The sequence below is a fragment of the Pelobates fuscus genome, chromosome 12 (assembly GCF_036172605.1).
Source record: "Pelobates fuscus isolate aPelFus1 chromosome 12, aPelFus1.pri, whole genome shotgun sequence".
In the NCBI taxonomy this organism is placed as follows: domain Eukaryota; kingdom Metazoa; phylum Chordata; class Amphibia; order Anura; family Pelobatidae; genus Pelobates; species Pelobates fuscus.
In genome coordinates, this window is record NC_086328.1 from 3750422 (window position 1) to 3777939 (window position 27518).

A 27518-nucleotide genomic window follows, 5' to 3' on the forward strand; every position below is an offset into this window, starting at 1 on the left:
CCCCCCCTCTCTCTCTGGGCGCTGTACCCCTCTCTCTCTCTCTGGGCGCTGTTCTCTGTGTTGTACCCCTCTCTCTGGGCGCTGTACCTCCCTCTCTCTCTCTGGGCACTGTTCTCGGTGCTGTACCCCCCTCTCTCTCTCTGGGCACTGTTCTCGGTGCCGTACCCTTCTCTCTGGGCGCTGTACCCTCCTCTCTCTCTGGGCGCTGTTCTCGGTGCTGTACCAATCTCGCTCTCTGGGCGCTGTACCCTTCTATCTCTCTGGGCGCTGTTCTCGGTGCTGTACCCCTCTCTCTCTGGGCGCTGTTCTCGGTGCTGTACCCCTCTCTCTCTCTAGGCGCTGTACCCCCCTCTCTCTCTGGGCGCTGTTCTTGGTGCTGTACCCCTCTCTCTGGGCGCTGTAACCCCCCCTCTCTGGGCGCTGTACCCCCCTCTATCTCTCTGGGCGCTGTACCCCCCCCTATCTCTGGGCGCTGTACCCCCCCCTCTCTCTCTCTGGGCGCTGTTCTTGGTGCTGTACCCCCCCACTCTCTCTCTGGGCGCTGTTCTCGGTTCTGTACCCCTCTCTCTGGGCGCTGTACCCCCCTCTCCCTCTCTGGGCGCTGTTCTCGGTTCTGTACCCCCCCCTCTCTCTCTGGGCACTGTTCTCGGTGCTGTACCCCTCTCTCTGGGCGCTGTACGCCCCCTCTCTCTCTCTGGGCGCTGTACCCCCCCTCTCTCTGGGCGCAGTTCTCGGTGCTGTACCCCCCCCTCTCTCTCTGGGCACTGTACCCCCCCTCTCTCTCTCTGGGCGTAGTTCTCGGCGCTGTACCCACTCTCTGGGCGCTGTACCCCCCCTCTCTCTGGGCACTGTTCTCGGTGTTGTACCCACTCTCTGGGCGCTGTACCCACCCCTCTCTCTGGGCGCTGTACCCCCCCTCTCTTTCTCTCTCTCTGGGCGCTGTTCTCGGTGCTGTACCACCCCTCTCTGGGTGCTCCTGGCGCTGTACCCCTTCTTTGGGCGCTGTACCCTCCCCCCGGGTGTTGTTCTCGGTGCTGTACCCCTTCTCTGGGTGCTCCCGGCGCTGTACCCCCCCCCTCTCTGGGTGTTGTTCTTGGTGCTGTACCCCTTCTCTGGGTGCTGTACTCCCTTTCTGGGCGCAGTAACCCCCCCTCTATTTCTCTGGGCGCTGTACCTCCCCCCCCTCTCTCTCTGGGCACTGTACACCCCCCCTCTCTCTGTGGGCGCTGTACCCCTCTCTCTCTGTGGGCGCTGTACCCCTCTCTCTTGGTGCTGTACCCCCTCTCTCTCTCTGGGCGCTGTACCCCCCTCTCTCTCTGGGCGCTGTACCCCCCCTCTCTCTGGGCGCTGTACCCCCCCTCTCTCTCTCTCTGGGCGCTGTACCCCCCTCTCTCTCTGGGCGCTGTACCCCCCCTCTCTCTCTGGGCGCTGTACCCCCCCTCTCTCTCTCTGGGCGCTGTACCCCCCCTCTCTCTCTGGGCGCTGTACCCCCCCCTCTCTGGGCGCTGTACCCCCCCTCTGGGCGCTGTACCCCCCTCTCTCTCTCTGGGCGCTGTACCCCCCCCTCTCTCTGGGCGCTGTACCCCCCCTCTCTGGGCGCTGTACCCCCCCTCTCTCTCTCTGGGCGCTGTACCCCCCCTCTCTCTCTCTGGGCGCTGTACCCCCCCCTCTCTCTCTCTGGGCGCTGTACCCCCCCCCTCTGGGCGCTGTACCCCCCCTCTCTCTCTCTGGGCGCTGTACCCCCTCCTCTCTCTCTCTCTCTGGGCGCTGTTCTCGGTGCTGTACCCCCCCTCTCTGGGCGCTGTACCCCCCCTCTCTCTCTCTGGGCGCTGTACCCCCCCCTCTGGGCGCTGTACCCCCCCCTCTCTCTCTGGGCGCTGTACCCCCCCTCTCTCTCTCTGGGCGCTGTACCCCCCCCTCTGGGCGCTGTACCCCCCCTCTCTCTCTCTGGGCGCTGTACCCCCCTCCTCTCTCTCTCTGGGCGCTGTACCCCCCCCTCTCTCTCTGGGCGCTGTACCCCCCCCCTCTCTCTCTGGGCGCTGTACCCCCCTCCTCTCTCTCTCTGGGCGCTGTACCCCCCCCTCTGGGCGCTGTACCCCCCCTCTCTCTCTGGGCGCTGTACCCCCCCTCTCTCTCTCTGGGCGCTGTACCCCCCCTCTCTCTCTCTGGGCGCTGTACCCCCCTCCTCTCTCTCTCTCTCTGGGCGCTGTTCTCGGTGCTGTACCCCCCCCTCTCTGGGCGCTGTACCCCCCCCTCTCTCTCTCTGGGCGCTGTACCCCCCCCTCTGGGCGCTGTACCCCCCCCCTCTCTCTGGGCGCTGTACCCCCCCTCTCTCTCTCTGGGCGCTGTACCCCCCCTCTGGGCGCTGTACCCCCCCTCTCTCTCTGGGCGCTGTACCCCCCCCCTCTCTCTCTCTGGGCGCTGTACCCCCCTCTCTCTCTCTGGGCGCTGTACCCCCCTCCTCTCTCTCTCTGGGCGTTGTACCCCCCCCTCTCTCTCTGGGCGCTGTACCCCCCCCCTCTCTCTCTGGGCGCTGTACCCCCCTCCTCTCTCTCTCTGGGCGCTGTACCTCCCCCCCTCTGGGCGCTGTACCCCCCCTCTCTCTCTGGGCGCTGTACCCCCCCCCTCTCTCTCTCTGGGCGCTGTACCCCACTCCTCTCTCTCTCTGGGCGTTGTACCCCCCCCCTCTCTCTCTGGGCGCTGTAACCCCCCTCTCTCTCTCTGGGCGCTGTACCTCCCCCCCTCTGGGCGCTGTACCCCCCCTCTCTCTCTGGGCGCTGTACCCCCCTCCTCTCTCTCTCTGGGCGCTGTACCCCCCCCCCCTCTGGGCGCTGTACCCCCCCTCCCTCTGGGCGCTGTACCCCCCCCCCCTCTCTCTCTGGGCGCTGTACCCCCCTCCTCTCTCTCTCTGGGCGCTGTACCCCCCCCCCCTCTGGGCGCTGTACCCCCCCTCCCTCTGGGCGCTGTACCCCCCCCCCCTCTCTCTCTCTCTGGGCGCTGTTCTCGGTGCTGTACCCCCCCCCCCTCTCTCTCTCTCTGGGCGCTGTTCTCGGTGCTGTACCCCCCCCCCCCTCTCTCTCGGTGCTGTACCCCCCCCCCCCTCTCTCTCGGTGCTGTACCCCCCCCCCCCTCTCTCTCGGTGCTGTACCCCCCCCCCCTCTCTCTCTCTCTCTCTCTCTCTCTCTCTCTCTCTCGGTGCTGTACCCCGGTGTGCGCCCCGCTCTCTGTGTCTATGCAGCAGCCAATGGACAGAGCAGCACGTGGCGAGTCTAACACACGGTCCCACGTGACTGCAGCTACCTGTCACTGGCTGCGCGCTGATTGGCTGGCTGTGTGACGTCACCGCCGGCTTTATCAGGAGCCGAGCTCGGGGAGCGGAGGAGATGCTGCTGCCGGGACTGTGCGCGCTGCCCCCCGTGCTGGGCTCCGTGCTGCCCCCGGGGGAGGAGGAGGGGGAGGGGGCCGGCTTCCAGGTGGTGCGCTGGGAATGGCACACTGTGCAGACTCCCTATCTGGTGGCTGTCTGGATCCTGGTGGCCAGCCTGGCCAAGATCGGTGAGCGATATGTACTAAGAGATCGGCACGTGGGAGAGCGGCCAGATCATCCCCACCACCACCGTCATCATCACCTTCACCATCAACCTCACCACCATCACCTTCACCATCAACCTCACCATCATCACCTTCACCATCATTAACCTCATCATCATCACCATCATCAACCTCACCATCATCACCATCATCAACCTCACCATCATCAACCTCACCATCATCACCACCACCATCACCTTCACCATCAACCTCACCACCACCATCATCACCTTCACCATCATCCCCACCACCACCACCATCACCTTCACCATCAACCTCACCATCATCCCCACCACCACCATCACCTTTACCATCATCCCCACCACCACCATCATCACCTTCACCATCATCCCCACCACCACCATCATCACCTTCACCATCAACCTCACCATCATCACCATCATCAACCTCACCATCATCACCTTCACCATCATCAACCTCATCATCATCAACCTCATCATCACCATCATCAACCTCACCATCATCACCATCAACCTCACCACCACCATCAACCTCACCATCATCACCATCAACCTCACCATCATCACCATCATCAACCTCACCATCATCACCACCACCACCACCATCACCTTCACCATCAACCTCACCACCACCATCATCACCTTCACCATCATCCCCACCACCACCACCATCACCTTCACCATCAACCTCACCATCATCCCCACCACCACCATCACCTTTACCATCATCCCCACCACCACCATCATCACCTTCACCATCATCCCCACCACCACCATCATCACCTTCACCATCAACCTCACCATCATCACCATCATCAACCTCACCATCATCACCTTCACCATCATCAACCTCATCATCATCAACCTCATCATCACCATCATCAACCTCACCATCATCACCATCAACCTCACCACCACCATCAACCTCACCATCATCACCATCAACCTCACCATCATCACCATCATCACCATCAACCTCACCACCACCATCAACCTCACCATCATCACCATCAACCTCACCATCATCACCATCAACCTCACCACCACCATCAACCTCACCATCATCACCTTCACCATCAACCACACCATCATCACCTTCAACATCACCATCATCCTCACCCTCACCATCATCCCCACCACCACCGTCATCACCACCACCATCATCCCCACCACCACCATCATCACCTTCACCATCAACCTCACCATCATCACCTTCACCATCAACCTCACCATCATCACCTTCACCATCAACCTTACCATCATCACCTTCACCATCAACCTCACCACCTTCACCATCAACCTCACCATCATCACCTTTACCATCAACCTCATCACCTTCACCATCAACCTCACCATCATCACCTTCACCATCAACCTCACCATCATCACCTTCAACATCACCATCATCCTCACCCTCACCATCATCCCCACCACCACCGTCATCACCACCACCATCATCCCCACCACCACCATCATCACTTTCACCATCAACCTCACCATCATCAACCTCACCACCATCAAACTCATCATCACCACCATCAACCTCACCTTCACCACCAACCTCACCACCATCAACCTCACCATCACCACCATCATCACCTTCACCATCAACCTCACCATCATCAACCTCACCACCATCATCAACCTCACCATCACCACCATCAGCCTCACCATCATCACCTTCACCATCATCAACCTCACGATGACCACCATCATCATCACCTTCACCATCATCAACCTCACGATGACCATCATCATCATCAACCTCACCATCATCACCTTCACCACCATCATCATCAACCTCACCATCTATATCATACTATTACTGTGTACCATCACCATCTATATCATACCATTACTGTTCACAATCACCATCTATAACATACCATTACTGTGCATCGCCACCATCTATATCATACCATTACTGTGTACCATCACCATCTATATCATACCATTACTGTGTACCATCACCATCTATATCATACCATTACTGTGTACCATCACCATCTATATCATACCATTACTGTGTACCATCACCATCTATATCATACCATTACTGTGCATCGCCACCATCTATATCATACCATTACTGTGCATCGCCACCATCTATATCATACCATTACTGTGCATCGCCACCATCTATATCATACTATTACTGTGTACCATCACCATCTATATCATACCAGTACTGTGTATCATCACCATCTATATCATACCATTACTGTGCATCGCCACCATCTATATCATACCATTACTGTGCATCGCCACCATCTATATCATACCATTACTGTGCACCGTCACCATCTATATCATACCATTGCTGTGTACCGTCACCATCTATATCATACCATTACTGTGTACCATCACCACCTATATCATACCATTACTGTGTACCGTCACCATCTATATCATACCATTGCTGTGGATCATCACCATCTATAACATACCATTACTGTGCATCGCCACCATCTATATCATACCATTACTGTGCATCGCCACCATCTATATCATACCATTACTGTGGATGATCACCATCTATATCATACCATTACTGTGTACCGTCACCATCTATATCATACCATTACTGTGCATCGCCACCATCTATATCATAGCATTACTGTGTACCATCACCATCTATATCATACCATTACTGTGCATAGCCACCATCTATATCATACCATTACTGTGCATCGCCACCATCTATATCATATCATTACTGTGCATCGCCACCATCTATATCATATCATTACTGTGCATCGCCACCATCTATATCATACCATTACTGTGCATCGTCACCATCTATATCATACCATTACTGTGCACCATCACCATCTATATCATACCATTACTGTGCATCGCCACCATCTATATCATATCATTACTGTGCATCGCCACCATCTATATCATACCATTACTGTGCATCGCCACCATCTATATCATATCATTACTGTGCATCGCCACCATCTATATCATACCATTACTGTGCACCATCACCATCTATATCATACCATTACTGTGCATCAACTGTATGACTCCGTACATCCCTTGTCATACTCTGTACTGTGCACAGCTCTGTGGGGTGAATCACTCTACCTGCTCTAATGCAATACATGCTTTATTCAGAAGTTGCTGAACTGGGGGAGGGGGTTGTTTATTTCACATTATGTTTCAAGGTATACAGAATGTTCTCCGGGTCTTGGTATTTTGCATGTTTTCACATAATAACTTTTCCTTAATCACTCTGTATAGTGCATTCTCAATCTCTGTGTTGTACACCCTCACAATGCCTCTCTCACTGCTTTTTCTATAAATCCTTGCTGTCAAGTGTGCTTTAATCATGAGTGCATTTATCGTGTCTCATAGTTTAACGAACAGGAATTAATGTAACATATGGTTTTCAGGTTTCATGTGTATGTGTTAATAGAACTAAATGACATAATGTAAGTGCACTGTATGTGAATATACATGGTGTGTATAGCACCCTGAAAGAACCAGCTCTGCATTTGTGAGCTCACCAGGTCCGATGCAGGGCTGTGCTCGTTGATGGAGAGTGCTCAGCTGATGCCCTTTGCCAGTGAGAGAAGCCCTGCATGGCCCTTGGTTATCTCAGTGGAGCTAACCGGATTCTCTGTAAGAGAAACCAGACGCAAGCATTCTTAAATAGTTAGACAGGGGCACTGCTGGCACCATAATCCCTATAGTGCCCCATCGTGCTTGGAGTGGGTGTTTTTCAGTGTTTTATGTTAAGGAGGAGAGAGGAATATAAAGTTTTCTTCTTAATGTGTACCTCACATGAATACTTCAAATGAGAGGGGAGCTCTAAGCAATAGAGCGCATCACACTCTCACGCTTTGTGAGCATGCTTATACTAACTAGGCCCCCAAACAAATAAATTAAGTTCAGCCCAAGGCACATTGCCCTGTTGTTCCTAATGTCCCAATATTGCATACCTTTCTTTGTGTATTGTTTTTTGGTATGGATCCGGCTTTATCTTGTCTTCTCTGTTTCCTTGGCTCCCTTAACTCCGCTCTTTTTCTCATTGTTGGGATTTTTTGGCTTCCTTTGACCTTGGCTTGTTTTGACGTTACTATTCTTCCTTTCATTTACTCTTTCTATCCGGCCAGTCTAATGACTTATTAAGAGACCTTTTCTCTGTCTCTATCGCTCTGGAGGGCTTACATCCTCTGCTCCCTTACCCTCAATATACCATCTCTCCAGAATATCCTCCTCTGCTCCCTTAACCTCAATATACCATCTCTCCATAATATCACCATCTGCTTGTTATGGTACTTTTTAGCAGTAAACCAAAATGTTTAAATGTCTATCTGTTCCTGTCCAAATTAATAAAATTGAATTGCGTATATACGCTGAAGTAATTAAGTCTGACACACAAGGTTCAGGTTAAAATAACTTCGAGAAAATTTATTGGCAAGTGCTTAAAAAGCGGGCGCGCAGGCCCTTTTAAGAGACATTTTACGTCATCATTGATTATTAGAAGATCAGCAAATAAACATCATTAATTGGATTAATTGTTAAGTGTCGGGATTAGTGTCCTCCTATCAATATTATTAATTGGCTCAAAAACTAAGTGGTTAGTCCCGTGCCCACCCACCAAGAGGTGGGATTGTTCTGGACACGGGTGGGGACAAGGGGGTCTTGAGCGTCATTTTACACGGTCGGTGATCTCAGGCCTCGTGGCCAGGTGCAAGGTCTCTTATGAATAGAACATTTCATTACTATTGTGTTCTCATGGCCTTCAAATTATACTATGTTGCAAGTTAAGGAAAAGTCAGCAATTCCTGTGTTAATCATGTCTTTGTTAGAACATACAGTCTTTGTCTTATTGTATTAGATGTGCTGGGAAATTCTGTCATGTAAGGTAGTTTTAAAATGAACAAGTTAGGTTATGAGGACAAAATGGAGGATTGAAGAAGTCAGGTTAGGAGGACAAAATGGAGGATTGTCACAGTTAAAATGGAGTTAGTGCAATAATTCAATACAAGTACAATAAAGATTTTTAATAATCCCACATCAGTCCCCCCTATGAAATGTTAGATTCTAAGAGATAAAAACTTTATTAGGTTAGTACCAGGAAGACGTGTTAACCCAAAGGCACAGAAACCCCGTGGCCGCTAGCTAGGTGTTAATGCAAAGTGCAAGACTGTCCCTAGATCTGACCCTGATAGGCTAACTCATCCGTCAGTATGGCTCTCGAACACTTCACACCCATGGGTGTCCCATGGCAGCTAACCCACCACTTCTCCACACGGGGCCTTTACCATTCACTGACAGATGCTGTCCCTAAGCTAGTCCCTTCCTAGAATTCCTGCACTTTATCAATAAAAGGGATTGTTTGCAGCGGCAGACAGGGTGAGTTGATGTCTTGGAAATCTTGGTCATCAACTTCGAGATGGGTGAAAGTGGGTGCCGCTTGGTCAACAGTCTTCATGAGGGACTTTCTCAGACATGGGAGGATACAACAAAAGAGAAGAGCAAAGATAAAAAGAAAAATTAGTATAGCCATACCAATATGCATTAAAGCCTTTTGCCATCCTGTCATCCAACCAAACCATCTTTCCCAGGGATCTTGTATCCCAGAATTCCTTTTTAACTCTTCAGACAGGTCATTTAATTTCTCAATGGCTAATGTAACTTTACCATTAGGGCCTGTGTTTTCTGGGATATAGGTACAACATGTCATGGTGTCGGACAAAATTTTACAAACCCCTCCTTTTTCGGCTAGGATCATGTCTAGGGCCATTCTATTCTGGAAAGCCATTTGGGATGTGGCCTGCAACTGTTCGGCCAACCCCTGGAGGGCGTCTCTGGTATAATTAACAAAACGCTGTTGATTATAATAAATGTAATTTATCCAATTTAAATTCTTGTTTGTGGTAACTATGGCAAAAAGTGATTCAAATCCTGCAGCAACTTCATCTCTTGCTTTAAACTCATTGGGTACCCCCCTAGGCACTCCAATGGCATCAATATACACATGAGGATCAAAACTTCCTTTCACTGGGGCGTCACGCTTAACCTTAGTGTGCCTGGACTCATGGGTGACGAGGTGTGTGTCAGAGATGATATGTATAGGCATAATGGCTTTAGCCAGAGTACACTCCCCCCACCACTCTTTGTCCATTCTGGATCTTAGCTGTAAATCCCCACACAACCAGTAAATATCCCCTAATGACCTGGTGTGAAACTGCAACAAGTTCATAGAGACATTTCTGTAGGTAGCACAATACCCCTTAGAGAAGTTACCTAAGAATTTACCAATTCCATCATAATTAGCATAACAAGTGTAATTACCTTTATACACGGTAATACCATCTGGGGGTTTGACATCCTTGGTTAGGAGAGGATACTCCTTTGTCCATGCAATACATATGGACCTGTTAAAATTATAGTGATAGGCAAAAAGGCTTAAAACACATTCCTCTACATCTACTGGCAGGATTAGAGGTACAGTACCCAGGTGAGGCCGGGCACCGCCACACATATAGCATGCGGTCTTATTATGCTTATTAGCATTATATTTCATCCATTCTAACCATAAATTTACATCATTAAAACCTGTTTCAGCGGCCATGGTATCTTCAAAGGTGGGGTTAGCAATGGCCATCATGTCTTGAAAGGTCTGGATATGAGGTTTTAATGGGTTAGGGACCATATGGGTAGCCCCTTGCCACTCAGAAGAGTTGCACATATCTTTGAGGTAGAAATGCCCTAATTTACGGTAGGAACCCTTTTTCCAATACATTCCCATCACATACTGGTCTGCATCTGTTGGGCTTGGATGCTCAATGTTAAGGATTAATTTCATAGGTGTACCCCCCCCAGGCTTTCTCAAAGTCATTCTCTGGAGAAGGGATCTACCATGATCATCTACTTTAGATAAGGCACTTTTTGGTTTGTAACCCCAGGCAGGCCCGGCATTCCATCCCGCCGCCCCCCAATGGTTACAATTGTGCCCCCATTGCTTGTCAACTACACAAACATATGGGTCTTTTGAATGAGGGATATCTCTATAGATACTCTGGATTTGTGATGTGGGAAATGGGCATTCTACGATATCACAATAGTCAAAGGTGTAAGTAGCCACATGGGTGCATGATGAATTGTACCAGAAGGTATACCCACTAATATCTTTGGTGATGGCTACTTGCTGGGCCTTTATGAGGCTAATTAAGGAGAAGGTGTACCAGAGGTACATGCTTGTGCGGTATCTGCTTCCTCGGGGACAGGAGATTTCTTGCAGTGGGAAGCGTGGATCCAATTTGGCCTACCGGCCAGTTTGACGGAGGTTGCGGTAATCAGGAGAACTTGGAATGGACCGTCAAATCTTGGTTCCAGGGTATTTTTCCGCACAAACTTCTTGACCAGAACCCAATCTCCGGGAAGCAGGTTATGGGTACCTGTATCCAATTCGGGATCTGGAATTGAAGAGAAAACTTGGGCATGTATTTTGTCTAAGGCATTTGCAAGTTCAGTTACATAGTCTACTAAAACATCTGATTGGAGCTGTAACTGCTGCGGATAATAACAACCTAGTCTGGGTGCTGTCCCAAATAGAATCTCATATGGGGACAGTGAATGCTTCCCTCTAGGTGTGTGCCTAACACTAAATAAAGCTATTGACAGGCTTTCTGGCCAGGGAATTTTTGTTTCTTGTGACATTTTTAACATTCTGGCTTTTAGAGTGCCATTCATGCGCTCTACTTTACCACTACTTTGTGGGTGGTAAGGGGTGTGGAAGGCTAGAGTCACCCCTAGAGCAGTCCAAATTTCTTTAGTCACTGTCGCTGTGAAAGCTGGGCCTTGATCACTTTCAATGACTTCTGGGAGTCCGAACCTACATACTATCTCTGTAAGTAGGCGTCTTGCGGTTGTCTTTGCAGTGATATTGGCCACTGGGTAGGCCTCTGGCCATCCTGAGAACATGTCCACTATGACTAGTGCATATTCATGGGGCCCACTCTTGGGCATTTGGATGTGGTCAATTTGAATTCGCTGGAAGGGGTACATGGGCTTTGCCAGGTGTTTTGCAGGCACCTTGATTGGTCTTCCTGGATTGCATTTTGCACAAATGACACAGGCCTTACAGAAGCTGCTGATCAATGTTGTGATTCCGGGTGCTTCATAATACTTCTGTATGAGGGCGGCCATCAATTCCTTTGACAGGTGTGCAGGCCCATGTGCCCATTGGACAACTGCTGGATATAAATTTTTGGGAAGACAAAATTTGAAGTTGTTGTAATATACTCCGTCCTTTTGGACAGCTCCTTTCTTTTTCCATTTCTGGATTTCTTCAGGAGTGACTGCAGCTTGTTGTTCTCGCAAAATTCGCAAATCAGTAGGAAGAGTTTGCAGAGCAAAAATAGGGACTTCTTCTTCTTCTTGTCCGGACACTTCTTCATCCACTTCCTGCAGATCCCTGGCTGCTAGCTTAGCAGCCTGATCAGCCAAATGGTTGCCCTTTGCTTCATCTGTATCCAATTTCCCATGGGCCTTTACCTTCAAAACGGCCACTTCTTTAGGGAGTAGGAGGGCATCCATTAGCTCCTTGATTGCAGTGCTATGCTTGACTGGTGTACCGGCGGTGGTAAGAAATCCTCTTGTCTTCCAAATTAGGCCGAAGTCATGTGCCACACCCAGAGCATATCTTGAATCTGTATAGATGTTGGCACGTTTTCCTTCGGAAATTTTGCATGCTGAAGTCAGAGCCTGTAATTCAGCTTCTTGCGCAGACATTGCTGGCGGTAAGGATGATGATTTGATAACTTCATCTGTTGTGGTTACGGCATATCCTGTATGATATCTTCCTTCTTCATCAGCATATCTTGAACCGTCCACAAACAGGGTAAAATCTGGATCTGGTAATGGATTCTCATGCACAGTTGGTAGGTGCACTGTCTCCATTTTCATCTGTTCAAAACAGTCATGAGGTGTTTCAGGGTCATAATCATTCACTATGACCAGATCTTGAAATTCTTTTTCTAGGAAGTGGCGTGGCCATGCTTCCAGAAGGTCAGTTGTTGGGTATTTGGCGATACCATTTTCCTGTAACTGTTCTTCATCCATGGTGGCCCATAGCTTTGCCATGGGCCCAAGATCATTCCATGACCTTGTCTTCAATTTGGTAACAGGAATATGTGGGATAGCAGTATCCCAATGGCGGTAGAGGTAGTTAAGTTGTTGAGGTAGTTGGACCAAGACCATGCTATTGCCTTCAGAGTCACAATAGAAATCTTGAGCAGTGAGCTTCACATCAGTCCAGTGGTAAAGCTCATCTTCATAGCAAGGTTCGGGAGTAATGTTTGGTTTGTACCACATGGTACAGAAGGCGTAATCTGGGCCTTCACAGAGAGGCTTTTCATCTTCATAAAATGTCAAATGTGGATGCATGACTTTCTTGATACATCCACAGAGCAGGTAAATGTAGGTTTCATCTGTGATAAATCCATAATAGATACCCCCCTCAGGGAGTGGAAGAAGAGTGGATGGGTTAAGAACTTGACATCTTTGGATGGAAATGTTGTCAGGTAGAAGAAGATGACACTGTAGGCGTAGGTGTCTGGCTGGAGACACGTGCTTGAGCTGGACTTGGTTGATGATGGCAGAAATGTCATGAGGGGCCAAAACAACCAGAGGGTGGCCAAGGACCAGGTCTGAGGTTCTTTATATGAGCTCTCTTGCAGCAAAAACAGCCCTGAGACAGGAAGGAGTCCCTCTGGCCACAATGTCCAGTTGACATGAGAAATATCCAATAGGCCTCTGGCGGCCTCTTAAGTCATTAGTTTGGGTGAGAACTCCTGTTGCATGGCCTTGTCTTTCAGAGACAAATAATTTGAAAGGTTTGGAGTAGTCAGGTAGGCCCAAGGCAGGAGCAGAAGCAATGGCACGTTTGAGAGCATTGAAATTGTCCAGAGCCTCATTAGTCAAACAGAATGGGTCAGACTTAAGTGCATCATAGAGAGGTTGCATAAGCAGAGAGGCTTCTGGGATCCATGCTCTGCAGTAGGAAATGAGGCCTAGGAAGGCATGAAGAGACTTTGAAGTCCTTGGAGGTGGAATGTCCAGTACAGCTCTTACCCGGTCCCGAGTAAGATGTCTGGTGCCTTGAGATAGGCAATGTCCAAGGAAAATTACTGAAGGTTGGCAGAATTGGAGCTTGATGAGCGAGGCTTTGCATCCTTGTTCTGCCAAATAGCAAAGGAGACTAATTGAGCAATTTTCAGTAGTGGGTATATCATCTCCACAAAGCAACAAATCATCCACATACTGGAGCAGAACAACTTCTGGGTGCTCGGCTTGCCATGGGTCAAGGATGGTGGCCATGGCCTTTGCAAATTGACTTGGAGAATTCTGTGCCCCTTGGGGCATGACAGTCCAGGTATACTGTTGCATTTCATGGGTGAAGGCAAACAGGTATTGACAAGATGGGTCCAGTGGAACACTGAAAAAGGCATTGGCCAGGTCTATGACTGTGAAAAATTTTGCAGATGGTGGGACTCCAGAGAGCAGAGTATGGGGATTTGGTACAAGAGGGGTGTCCAGGACGGTAGCTTCATTGACAGCACGGAGATCCTGAACCATCCTGTACTTCTCTGGCTCACCTTTTGGAGTTTTCTTTTTCACAGGGAATAATGGGGTGTTGCATTCAGATTTACATTTTACCAGGGCACCCTTCTCCAAGAGTGCCTTGATGTGGATAGAAATGGCAGCAGCCTGTGCTGGTTTCAATGGATATTGTGGCTTTCTTGGTAACTTAGCTCCTGGAATAAGCTTTACCACCACAGGGGGAACATTTAGGTGACCTATGTCCTCTGGGCCTGAGGACCATAGCTTGGCGGGTACCTGTGTTTTTAATACCTCTGGGAAATTGGACCTTAATTCTGCTGCTTTCTCACGGGGTTTTTCCAAATGCAGCATCAGAGGCAAGGAGCACAAGGCTGAGGTGTCTGATTCAGATAGAGGTGTAGTCATTTCTATTTGCCCATCTGGGGTGAAGGATGCTTGCAGGCGTGAGAGAACATCAGCACCTAACAGGTTAATTGGGCAAGTGGAGGATACCACAAAACGAGCAAGCAGGCTAGAGCCAACTCGTAGTGGAGTTGTTAAAGGGCTGTGTCTTGGCTGGCCATCCACTCCAACACAAGAGACATCAATATTGGACAGGAAAGATGGGTCTGGCAGGTCTTGTTCTCTCAGAACACTACGGGCTGCACCTGTGTCAACAAGAAATGTGGTTGGTTGGCCCTCAATGGGTAAAGTCACTGTAGCAAGTGGCCCCCCCTTATCCCCTGTAGACACTGCCATAACAGGGGTTAATGACACAGGCTTGCCAATTTCCTAATCATCTGGTTCCTCAATTATTGGAACCTCCTTCTCGGCCTTAGGGGCCGGGGCAGGCCTGGATGGCTTTCTTGGCTCTCTCCTGGGTTCCGGGCAATCACTTTTAAAATGCCCTTTGTCCTTGCAATTAAAACAAACACCATCCTCTGGTCTGGTACCCTTGGGAATAGGGGTAGTGCGTGCCACCATAAGAGGAGCAGAGCTTGGCCTTCTGGGGGTCTGGGCAGACTCTAGGCCCCTAGCAACTAGGAGTAAAGTATCCAGGGGAACAACCTTATATTCAGGGCGGGCAGCGATAATTCCCTTGCGTATTGGGTCTTTAACACCTTGGACAAAAGCACCGGACAGCATTTGTGAATGAATCTTGTCAGTAAGATCAAACCCCAAATCTGTGAACATTTGATACAGTCTTGCATGAAACCTTTCCACTGATTCTCCTTTATCTTGTATAACATCCGTAAGGCCAGCAGCCTGATCTGCAAGTTTGTCCTTAGCCCAATCTCTTAATTGGTTGCAAAAAGTTACTCCGGAGGGGTAATCAATGTCACTGCCGAGCAGATCTGTACTGAGGTGTCGGGCCATGCTTGGCCAATATGCATCCCCTGCTTTAATAGCACAAATGCTCAGTAGATCACGCCATGCGGCGGAATAAGTCTTTTGGATTTGAACTATCCCTCGGTAAAAGGGCATAGGCTGTTTTTCTGGGTCAGGGAGGGATTTCATTAAAGCACTAGCTTGAGTGGGGTTAAAAGCAACATACTTAGGAGGGGCCCGTTCTCCCCGACCCTTGTGGCCGAAGGGATCATCGATAGAACGATGAGCTGAGGCTCCCGCAGCAACCTCCGATGAGACATGGGAGACCCTGTCCTCCTCTTCGTCATCGAATTCTATGATATTGGCTCTCTTACATGGTGCAGGGCCCGCGTGAGGTGAAAGGATCGGGGGATGGGAAGGAGCCCCAGATGCAGGGGTGGCTAGCGAGTCATAACCTGGGGACAGGTAGTCACCGGGGATTACCGGCATCAGGGCTGAACTGGGGGCCGCCATATTGGAGGTGGGAAAAGGAGTTGCATTAGGATTAAGGGAGGAAGTGGCGGCCATGTTTGATATGGGCACTTCCGGGGCAGACTGAGCCGGACTGGGCATGACCGGAACCTGGGGAGTGGCTTGGGGAAAGGGAGGGTAACCGGGGTAGGGCAGGGCCATGGGATATGGGAAGGGGTAGGGCCAGGCAGGGGAGGGCAGTAGAGTAGGGTGGGTAGGTACATTTAAGGAGGTAGGGTATTGGACTGGGGTGGAGCTGGTTATGGGAGGAGACAGGACGGGATTGGTGGGGATGGGTGCAGAAGGAGGAGTCGGAGCAAGGGAGGGAGGGGTAGTTAGTTGGGCGGATGCTGATGGGAGGGGATTAGCTACGGAGAGGGATTGCAGGGAGGAAATGGCAGATGAAATGTTAGGATTAGGCATGGAAGGTAGCGTCGGGATGGATGAGGATGATGGGACTGTTAGAGACGGGGAAGGGGTAAAGAAGGATCCATCAGAATTCAGGACCGGGCAGACAGGGGAGGTGGTGGGATGGGATTCGGGAGGATTGGGAGTGGGGAACATAGTCAGCTGGCTATGACCTACTGCTGACTGAACCTTGGGGATAGACATCCCCTGGGCGCCATTTTGGGGCGCTGGCTGAGGGTAAACCCCAGCAACACAATTCTTATGATACTGTCAGGGTACCTGGAGTCTCTACCTTTGAGAGAGGTAGAGACTTAGAAGGTTATCCGTCCGGACGCCATGTCTCCTCGGTCTCACGCGGTTCACTCGGTCTTGCTAACGCCGGCCGCGAGGGAGTCACTTCCTTTTATAACAGAAGGACCGGAGGTAGACGTCATGACGCTAACCCGAAACATCCTGCCACTCAAATCTCGGGAGACGAATCAGGACTCGCCGGAGGCGTGTCTCCTCTCCCTAGCCAGGATACTTAACGGTGGTTCTCTCATTCACTCATTGCCCTGTCGTGGTTCTAGTCCGCCTAGTCACACAGTGCTTTGTGATTCTCTTGTCTTTTGGTTCTGACCCGGCTTTGTTGTTTACTCTCCTGCCTTTCTGTTATCCTTGACCCGGCTTGTCTCTCGCTTACCTGTCCTCTGTTATCCTCGACCTCGGCTTGTCTCTGACCATTCTATTGTAGTTCTACGTTAGTCCGGCCATTCTAAGGACCGGTATACGTATCAGCTACTCTTTGTACTCTGCGTGTTGGATCCCTGACCCGATCCTGACATTACGACAGGGCCATGGATCCTGCAGGTACAAATTGTCAGCTTGGTTCTCCTGATCCTAGGTTTGACGCCATGGATCATAGGATGGATCAGATGGCTTTGGCACTACAGGCGCTGCTGTCTCGCCCTATTAATCCACCTGAGGAGAGGCGTAACACTTCTGCTTCTTCTGTGGGTTCAGGGTTAGAGGTAACTACTGTAGGTGCTTCTTCCCGAGTTACCCCACCTGTACGTTATGCTGGTTCCCCTGAGAGGTGTCGTGGCTTTTTGAACCAGATCAGTATTCATTTCGAGCTACAGCCCCGTTCATACCCTACTGATAGGGCAAAGGTGGGATTTATTATTACCTTACTCATTGAGAAAGCTCTGAGATGGGCGAATCCGTTGTGGGAGAATGATAATCCATTAGTCTATAACTATAATTCCTTTGTAGCTGCTTTTAAAAGAACTTTTGACCCTCCTGGCAGGAAGGCCAATGCAGCCAGATTACTGTTGCGCCTTAGACAAAACAACCAAACACTTGTGGATTATGCACTAGAGTTCAGGTCTTTGGCGGCAGAGGTAAAATGGAATGAACAGGCCTATATAGACGTATTCTTAAATGGATTATCTGATGTAATACTTGATGAGGTAGCTACTAGAGAACTTCCCGAGAATCTGGAAGACTTAATTTCCTTTATCTCCCGTATTGACGAACGCCTAAGGGAGAGACAGAATACTCGAGATAGAACCGCTAAATCTTTCTCTAGACTAGTACCATCATTTCAAGTTGCTGAAACCAAAGATCCACAGGTTTCAGAACCTATGCAGTTAGGCCTTACTCGTCTCTCAGAGGAGGAGAGACAGTACAGGAGAAGAGAGGGACTGTGTATGTATTGTGGGTTCAGAGGTCATGTACGTTTGAGCTGTCCCAGCCGTCCGGGAAACGCTCGCACCTAAGTTTCTCTAGAGGACAGACCTTGGGTGTTTCGATTTTGTCCTCTACTCATAACTACAAAGAACATAGACTCCTTTTACCGGTCTCTTTAACTTGGGAGAAGGGTACTTTAGAAACTATGGCATTGATAGACTCCGGCGCTGCTGAGAGTTTTATCGACCAAAAGTTTCTCACTAAACACACTATCCCATCCCAGTTAAGGAAGACACCCTTGGCTGTTGAAGCCATTGATGGTAGACCTTTAGTTGAGCCTGTGATTTCCCGGGAGACCACACCTCTTTACTTAACTATTGGTATTCTACACAAGGAGGAAATATCCCTACTACTCATTTCATCCCCTTCTGTTCCCATAGTCCTGGGATACTCCTGGCTTAAGAAACATAACCCCGTTATAGATTGGAGATCAGGGGAAATAGTTTCTTGGGGCCAGAATTGTCAAGAGAGTTGTTTAAAGAAAGTGTCACCTCTTTGTAGTGTCAACCCAATTAATAACGCTACTGACTCTACCAAAGTACAGATACCGTCCTTGTATCAAGATTTAAAGGCAGTATTTGACAAAAGAAAGGCTGATACCTTACCACCACATAGGCCTTTTGATTGCAAAATTAATTTACTTTCTGGTACCATGCCTCCCAGGGGTCATGTATATCCTTTGTCCACGAATGAGAACTTAGTTCTAGAGGAGTATATTCGTGAAAACCTAGACAAGGGGTTCATTAGAAGATCCTCCTCTCCTGCTGGGGCTGGATTCTTTTTTGTTAAAAAGAAGGATGGCTCTTTAAGACCTTGCATTGACTACCGAGGTCTTAACAAGATAACCATCAGAAATGTTTATCCGATTCCCTTGATCACCGAGCTTTTTGACCGATTAAAAAGTTCTAAAATTTTCACTAAGTTAGACCTTAGAGGTGCTTATAATTTAGTGAGAATCCACGACGGTGACGAGTGGAAAACTGCATTCAATACTCGATATGGGCACTATGAGTATACGGTAATGCCTTTTGGTCTCTGCAATGCTCCGGCAGTATTTCAGGACCTTATTAATGAGGTTCTTAGGGAGTTTCAAGATGACTGTGTAATTGTATACCTTGATGATATTCTTATACATTCCAGGGATATTGAGACTCACCACAGGCAAGTCAGGAGGGTTTTACACAAACTTCTTCAGCATGGCTTGTACTGCAAACTAGAGAAATGCAGCTTTGACCAATCCCAAACTACGTTTCTTGGTTATGTGATTTCTGGGGAAGGGTTTGAAATGGATCCGGAGAAGCTCCAATCCATACTAGACTGGCCTTTACCTCAGGGTCTCAAGGCTATCCAGAGATTCATTGGTTTCTCTAATTACTACAGACGTTTCATTAAGGGATACTCCTCTATCATTGCTCCCATCACTAACATGACCAAACAAGGGGCTGAGACTAAGAATTGGTCTACTGAAGCTCTTCGGGCTTTTGAGACACTCAAAGAGCTGTTTGCTTCCGCACCAATTTTAGTTCACCCTGATACTACTCTACCTTTCCTACTCGAAGTAGACGCTTCTGAGACAGGTATAGGTGCTGTTCTGTCCCAAAGGTTGGGTGTAGATAAACCACTACATCCTTGTGGATACTTTTCCAAAAAATTGTCCGGTACTGAAAGCAGATATGACATTGGTGACAGGGAACTACTAGCGGTTATAATGGCCTTGAAGGAGTGGAGACATTTATTGGAGGGTACTTTGCATCCTGTTACTATTTTGACGGATCATAAGAACTTATCCTATATTGGGGAGGCTAAACGACTATCATCTAGACAGGTTCGTTGGTCCATATTTCTCACTCACTTCAACTACGTACTCACATATAGGCCAGGTTCTAAGAATTCTAAAGCCGACGCCTTATCTCGCCAATATGAACCTGCTGCCGTATCTGAGCCGGTTTTGTCCTCTATAGTACCCAAGTGTAACATTATCGCTAACACTACTCTCAAAGTTCATTCCCCGCTACTTGATCAGATAAGGAACTTGCAGCATCTGGCACCTAGACTGACTCCGGTTTCCAGACTTTTCGTTCCCCCTGAACTTCAATTGGAGCTCTTACAGTGTCTTCACGAGAGTAAGGTGGCTGGTCATCCGGGTGTCCGCAAGACGTATTCTTTGATCTCCAAGGATTTCTGGTGGCCGTCGTTACGGAAGGATATTAAGGATTTTATCGGGGTTTGTGTGGTCTGTACTAAAACCAAACTACCGCATACGCTTCCTTGTGGCCTTCTACAACCGCTGGAGATTCCTGACAAACCTTGGTCCTGTGTGGCAATGGACTTTATTGTGGATCTGCCGGTTTCTAAAAAACACACTGTTATCCTCACCGTAGTCGATAGGTTTACCAAGATGGCACATTTCGTACCTTTGCCTAAACTCCCGACTTCTCCTGAATTGGCAGAGGTCTTTGCTAAAGAGATTTTTCGTTTACATGGGATTCCTTCTGAGATCACTTCTGATAGAGGCTCCCAATTTGTTTCACGTTTTTGGAGGTCGTTCTGTTCTCAATTAGGCATCAAATTGAATTTTTCGTCCGCCTATCATCCTCAGTCTAACGGAGCTGCTGAACGAACTAACCAGAAGATTGAGCAATACTTACGTTGTTTTGTTTCCGAACACCAGGACGATTGGGTCGGTTTGATTCCTTGGGCAGAGTTTGCGCACAACAATCTTGTTTGTGACTCCACGCATTCAAGTCCCTTCTTCATGAACTATGGCTTTCATCCATCTATTCTTCCCCCGGTTTCTCCTTCCCAAGGAGTGCCGTCGGTTGATGTCCATGTGGCCAACTTGAGGAAGTTGTGGGATCAGACTCGACAGATTCTTCTACACAATTCTGTACTGGTAAAGAAACATGCTGACAAACGTAGAAGGGCGGCTCCGAATTTTGTTCCAGGCGATAGAGTGTGGTTGAGCACTAGGAATATTCGTCTTAAAGTTCCTTCCATGAAATTCGCTCCTCGTTATATTGGTCCTTACAGGATCTTGACTCGAATTAACCCAGTGGCATATCGTCTAGCTCTTCCAGCTACTTTACGCATCCCGAACTCCTTTCACGTGTCATTGTTGAAACCTCTAATCTGTAACAGATTCTCCTCCACAATCGCCCCTCCGCGCCCTGTTCAGGTGGAGGGTCAGGAGGAGTATGAGGTTAACTCCATTATTGATTCTCGTGTCTCCCGGGGACGAGTACAATATTTAGTTGACTGGAAGGGATATGGTCCTGAGGAGAGGAGTTGGGTACCACAAGAGGATGTTCATGCTCCTCGTCTTCGCAGGGCATTTCACTCCCGCTTTCCATCTCGCCCCGGCTCCTTCCGCCCGGTGGGCGTATCTGAGGGGGGGGGTACTGTCAGGGTACCTGGAGTCTCTACCTTTGAGAGAGGTAGAGACTTAGAAGGTTATCCGTCCGGACGCCATGTCTCCTCGGTCTCACGCGGTTCACTCGGTCTTGCTAACGCCGGCCGCGAGGGAGTCACTTCCTTTTATAACAGAAGGACCGGAGGTAGACGTCATGACGCTAACCCGAAACATCCTGCCACTCAAATCTCGGGAGACGAATCAGGACTCGCCGGAGGCGTGTCTCCTCTCCCTAGCCAGGATACTTAACGGTGGTTCTCTCATTCACTCATTGCCCTGTCGTGGTTCTAGTCCGCCTAGTCACACAGTGCTTTGTGATTCTCTTGTCTTTTGGTTCTGACCCGGCTTTGTTGTTTACTCTCCTGCCTTTCTGTTATCCTTGACCCGGCTTGTCTCTCGCTTACCTGTCCTCTGTTATCCTCGACCTCGGCTTGTCTCTGACCATTCTATTGTAGTTCTACGTTAGTCCGGCCATTCTAAGGACCGGTATACGTATCAGCTACTCTTTGTACTCTGCGTGTTGGATCCCTGACCCGATCCTGACAGATACACAAACAATTTCACACCTTTGTGATTTATTTCTTCCTCAACCCAACCTTCTAGCTGAATAGCCTTCGCTACTCTGTACCATGCTTCAGCAGTCTTTAATAAATCATTATCTGTAAGCTTGCCTTTCATTTCTGCCAGTAACTTGCGCCAGCTTTCTGGTTGCAATCTTCCACATGTCGGTACAGCAATTTTACATACTTTTGCAATCCTTTCAACACCTTTAACCATCTCCTCACCCTCTCTGTTCTCTACTAAATCACATGCTAACCAGCCCTTGCTGGGCTTATCTAAATCCTGTCCCATAGTCCCTTTACCCCTATACCAGCGTCCTAGATATAGAGAGAGAGAAGGAAAATTGAACAGGAACGTCTACAATGCTCGACTGCCACCCGAGAACCGTGGGACTTTCTCAGGTGCGTCTTCCCAAAACGTAGACTAGTCACTGAATCCGCCTACCCGGGGTGGTAGACACGGATTGGAGCGAGGTGAGAAGTGTGTGACCAATCACTTCTCTTTTAAGAGGAATGGGAGTGGATAGTATAACAATATAGGAAGTGTAGAAAAGATGAAAGGCAAGGAAAATCCTTAGAGACAGACACAGGAGTTCATGAGACTCCTCATTAAACAAACAAGACAACAATACAGTGGAAATACAGTGCATGCATCACAGTTCAAATGAAATCAACAGTAATTCCTTTCCTTTACTCGTGTGCTTACTCCAAAGTCACCTCCCTCAACCCCGTAGTGTCTCCGCTCGGAGAACAACTTTCATAAGTCTCACTACCAGCGGCCACGGAAAACAACTGACACCGGTCCGAGTTCCGTCAGCCTCCCTCTGCACAGTAGTCCACAAGAATGTGGCCACCTCTATCCTCACTCCCGTAGTGCCCCTATAAAACCCACTTATAAGTCTCACTACCACGTGATGCGGAAAACAAGCAATGCCCACTTGAATCCCCCCAGGAAACAGAGTCCCCTGCCACAAGACTAAGCCCCCCTCACAAATAAAACAGAAAACTGGAATTCCACCAGCCCCAGCGCTCAGGGTTGTGGTTACCAAAACCGGACTCCCCCCAGCCGAAGCTGTGGGTTACCAAAACCGGACTCCCCCCAGCCGAAGCTGTGGGTTACCAAAACCGGACTCCCCCCAGCCAAAGCTGTGGGTTACCAAAACCGGACTCCCCTCAGCCGGAGCTGTGGGTTACCAAAACCGGACTCCCCTCAGCCGAAGCTGTGGGTTACCAAAACGCTAGCTAGGCTGTAAAACAGGCAACAGAAGACCCAGGCAAATCCCCTCAGGTCCACCCCCCTTTATCCCAAAAGGGGTAAAATACAAACAGATAGACTAACAAACTGAAGACCCAGGCAAATCCCCTCAGGTCCACCCCCCTTTATCCCAAAAAGGGGAAAACAAGCAAGACAGAGAACCCCAGGCAAATCCCCCGCAGGTCCACCCCCCTTTATCTCAAAATGGGGAAACAGGCAAACAATTCAAACACACCCAGGCAACAGATAGACTAAAATGCAGGTAAACAAGTGAGTAACGAGGCACCGGGCAAGATATTACCTGTCTTTGATGTCCTCCCGGGAAGCAGTCACAGACACGTGGACGGGTCAATCAAAGGGGCCGGAACATACCGGTGGCTCTGCAGAAGTCTCTACCGTGTACCTGGAGGTGATCAATCTCCTTTCCTTCCCCCTGGATTCCTCCGTCCACCCTTGTCTTCCTTAGGACGGCTCACCGGCCGGACATAGCCCGATGCCCCACGTTGGGCGCCAAGTTGTTATGGTACTTTTTAGCAGTAAACCAAAATGTTTAAATGTCTATCTGTTCCTGTCCAAATTAATAAAATTGAATTGCGTATATACGCTGAAGTAATTAAGTCTGACACACAAGGTTCAGGTTAAAATAACTTCGAGAAAATTTATTGGCAAGTGCTTAAAAAGCGGGCGCGCAGGCCCTTTTAAGAGACATTTTACGTCATCATTGATTATTAGAAGATCAGCAAATAAACATCATTAATTGGATTAATTGTTAAGTGTCGGGATTAGTGTCCTCCTATCAATATTATTAATTGGCTCAAAAACTAAGTGGTTAGTCCCGTGCCCACCCACCAAGAGGTGGGATTGTTCTGGACACGGGTGGGGACAAGGGGGTCTTGAGCGTCATTTTACACGGTCGGTGATCTCAGGCCTCGTGGCCAGGTGCAAGGTCTCTTATGAATAGAACATTTCATTACTATTGTGTTCTCATGGCCTTCAAATTATACTATGTTGCAAGTTAAGGAAAAGTCAGCAATTCCTGTGTTAATCATGTCTTTGTTAGAACATACAGTCTTTGTCTTATTGTATTAGATGTGCTGGGAAATTCTGTCATGTAAGGTAGTTTTAAAATGAACAAGTTAGGTTATGAGGACAAAATGGAGGATTGAAGAAGTCAGGTTAGGAGGACAAAATGGAGGATTGTCACAGTATAAAGTTAAAATGGAGTTAGTGCAATAATTCAATACAAGTACAATAAAGATTTTTAATAATCCCACATCATGCTCCCATACCATCTCTACAGAATATCCCCATCTGCTCCCTTACCCTCAATATACCATCTCTACAGAATATCCTCCTCTGCTCTCTTACCCTCAATATACTATCTCTCCAGAATATCCTCCTCTGCTCCCATACCCTCAATATACCATCTCTCCAGAATATCCTCCTCTGCTCCCATACCTGCACTGTACCATCTCTCCAGAACATTGCCATCTGCTTCCTTACCCTCAATATACCATCTCTCCATAATATCGCCATATGCTCCCATACCATCTCCAGAATATCCCCATCTGCTCCCTTACCCTCAATATACCATCTCTCCATAATATCACCATCTGCTCCCATTCCATCTCTACAGAATATCCCCATCTGCTCCCTTACCCTCAATATACCATCTCTACAGAATATCCTCCTCTGCTCTCTTACCCTCAATATACTATCTCTCCAGAATATCCTCCTCTGCTCCCATACCCTCAATATACCATCTCTCCAGAATATCCTCCTCTGCTCCCATACCCTCAATATACCATCTCTCCAGAACATTGCCATCTGCTTCCTTACCCTCAAATAAACCATCTCTCCAGAACATTGCCATCTGCTTCCTTACCCTCAATATACCATCTCTCCAGAACATTGCCATCTGCTTCCTTACCCTCAATATACCATCTCTCCAGAATATCCTCCTCTGCTCCCGTACCCTCAATAGACCATCTCTCCAGAATATCCTCCTCTGCTCCCGTACAAGCACTGTACCATCTCTCCAGAATATCCTCCTCTGCTCCCGTACAAGCACTGTACCATCTCTCCAGAATATCGCCATCTGCTTCCGTACCCGCGCACTTTACCATCTCTCCAGAATATCGCCATCTGCTCCCGTACCCGCGCACCGTACCATCTCTCCAGACTATCGCCATCTGCTCCCGTACCTCCCATTACTGGGAGTATTATTGCTGTGGAGCTCTGTTATACACTCAGACACACCAACAATATGGAGATCATAGAAAAAAAGAGTTACAGAGGAATTTGGGTCCATAAATCGGGCTGCCCTTCCTAAATTGGGACACTTGGGAGTTATATTAAAGCACTGCCTTGAACTGTAACTCTGTCACTGAATTGCTGTCTGTCTATGTCCTTGCTCCAAGGCTAACATCTGTCATCCACATTATGCAGGCCTACATGCATGTGGCAGCATGTCTGTGTAATGGTAAATATGGAGAAATTTCTGAAAAAATGGCCAAGCTGTGACAGTATCAGTTAAAGACAACATTTAGCAATTCGTTTTATTTTTGTTCTTTCAATTTACTGTTTAGATCGCAAACCCCTCAGTGCATGTTCTGAATTCTGTATTTGAACTGTTGCAGAGTATGTTGCATTGTTAGTATCTATTTATTCTGAGATGAGAAATTTGCCCAGTCAAAGATTACAGCAGAGTTGCCACTTCTCTGGTAGTGAGTTTGTACTCCAATAAACACCATTATTAGTAGGATTTACTGGGTGTATTATACAGAACAGGTGTTTTATATCCACATGTGCATTTCCTTAGTAGGTGTGCATGGTGTGCATGGCAACCTATAACCTACCTTGTGTGAAACACAAGGTAGGTAGCATTAATAAAGCGAGCTGTAGGTGGACGCAAAGCGATGTCAGAAAGCGAGTGGGACACGGAGTTATTTGTATGAATTGGAAAGGGCTTTTCATGTATATGGAAAAGGTTTTAGTGCGCTACAAAGACTGTAATGTGGTAAACAAGATATCCAGGTTTATTTGTCCCATCCATTAATTACAGTGAACATTGTTTGCTGAAATAGCCAATCTATGAAAGTGTCTGAGTGGTAAAATTTGTAGATTGTGCAGTATCGCAGCCAGTTCTCTACAATTCCTGATTAGGCAATAACCTAGGATTGGGCACTGCGGGCAGATAGACTAACTTGCTAGGAGACATTAGTAGGAAACTGAACCACGGTAGAACAATCATCATGAACTGGCAGCACTGAAAGGGAAGGTTTCATATCATCATATCATTGCTCTGTGAGACAGAGGGCAGGTAAGTAAACAAGGAGAAGGGCAGGAGGATTCCTATGTACCTGCAGGTGGAATAGTGAAGATCGGTTAATGTCCAATATCCTTACCTAAGTAAAAGTGAAATGTAGATTGCTATAGATAACTGGAGACTGAGTATATAGCTAAAACTTAACTTTTAATGCTATTCTTAATAAAAAGATGGGACTACTCCCCTGTTATAATCCTAAGGAAAGGTATCACCTGAAAAACAATGAAAATCAATCAACAGAAAATATGTAATGTTAGTCAACGAAATAGTATCAGAGTATGTTGAGTACAGGTATTCGTATGCCAAACTAATACATAAAGTAGTAATATATTGGTGGGCAATGAACACCCCATTTAATTGTATAATATAGATTTATATAATAGGTCACCAGAATATTGATCTAACCAATCAAGGCTCTGATTAGTAACATTCGGGCCGTGGAATGTACTGTGTGTTAGGGCTAATCCTAGTATAACAAAGTTACACAGATCAAAATCTGTATCATCTAATGCCTTTGGGAATGGCTACAAAAGTATAAAACAGAGTATTGTTTAGTCTAATAATCCTAGTAGTATAATCCCCCTGTTGTGCCTTTTGAGGACACCCCTTTACAAAAGCTGTTCCTGTGTAGCAAGCAAACACCTGCCCAACGGATACCCGTATGAAAGGTAACTAGAAATTGAACTAACGATGTAGCTAGTTCCGTATAAACAGCTAGCGGTCATGGATTAAACAACGCGAGCGTCCGTCTGGTATCTTGGTCAGCATGTAATTAAGTGGAGCTGTTTGCGTGCCTGAATCCCTGACACGCGTTTCATCTTTCGGCTCATCAGAGGGAAACCGGACTTCGGAA

At 48.2% G+C, this 27518-nt stretch overlaps 1 protein-coding gene across 3 annotated transcripts in view; it reads left to right on the forward strand.

Annotated features, from left to right (window-relative positions):
• SLC9A5 (solute carrier family 9 member A5) overlaps nucleotides 1–27518 on the forward strand; it is a 178793-nt gene that overhangs the window by 57914 nt on the left and 93361 nt on the right. The window contains exon 1 of one of the 3 annotated variants that reach the window (XM_063438805.1): nucleotides 3344–3555. The exons of the other annotated variants lie outside the window; for them this stretch is intronic. Coding sequence (XP_063294875.1) covers nucleotides 3384–3555 — 172 coding nt within the window. The 5' untranslated portion in view covers nucleotides 3344–3383. Of the gene's footprint in view, nucleotides 1–3343; nucleotides 3556–27518 lie in introns of those variants that run through there. 3 annotated transcript variants of the gene reach the window in all.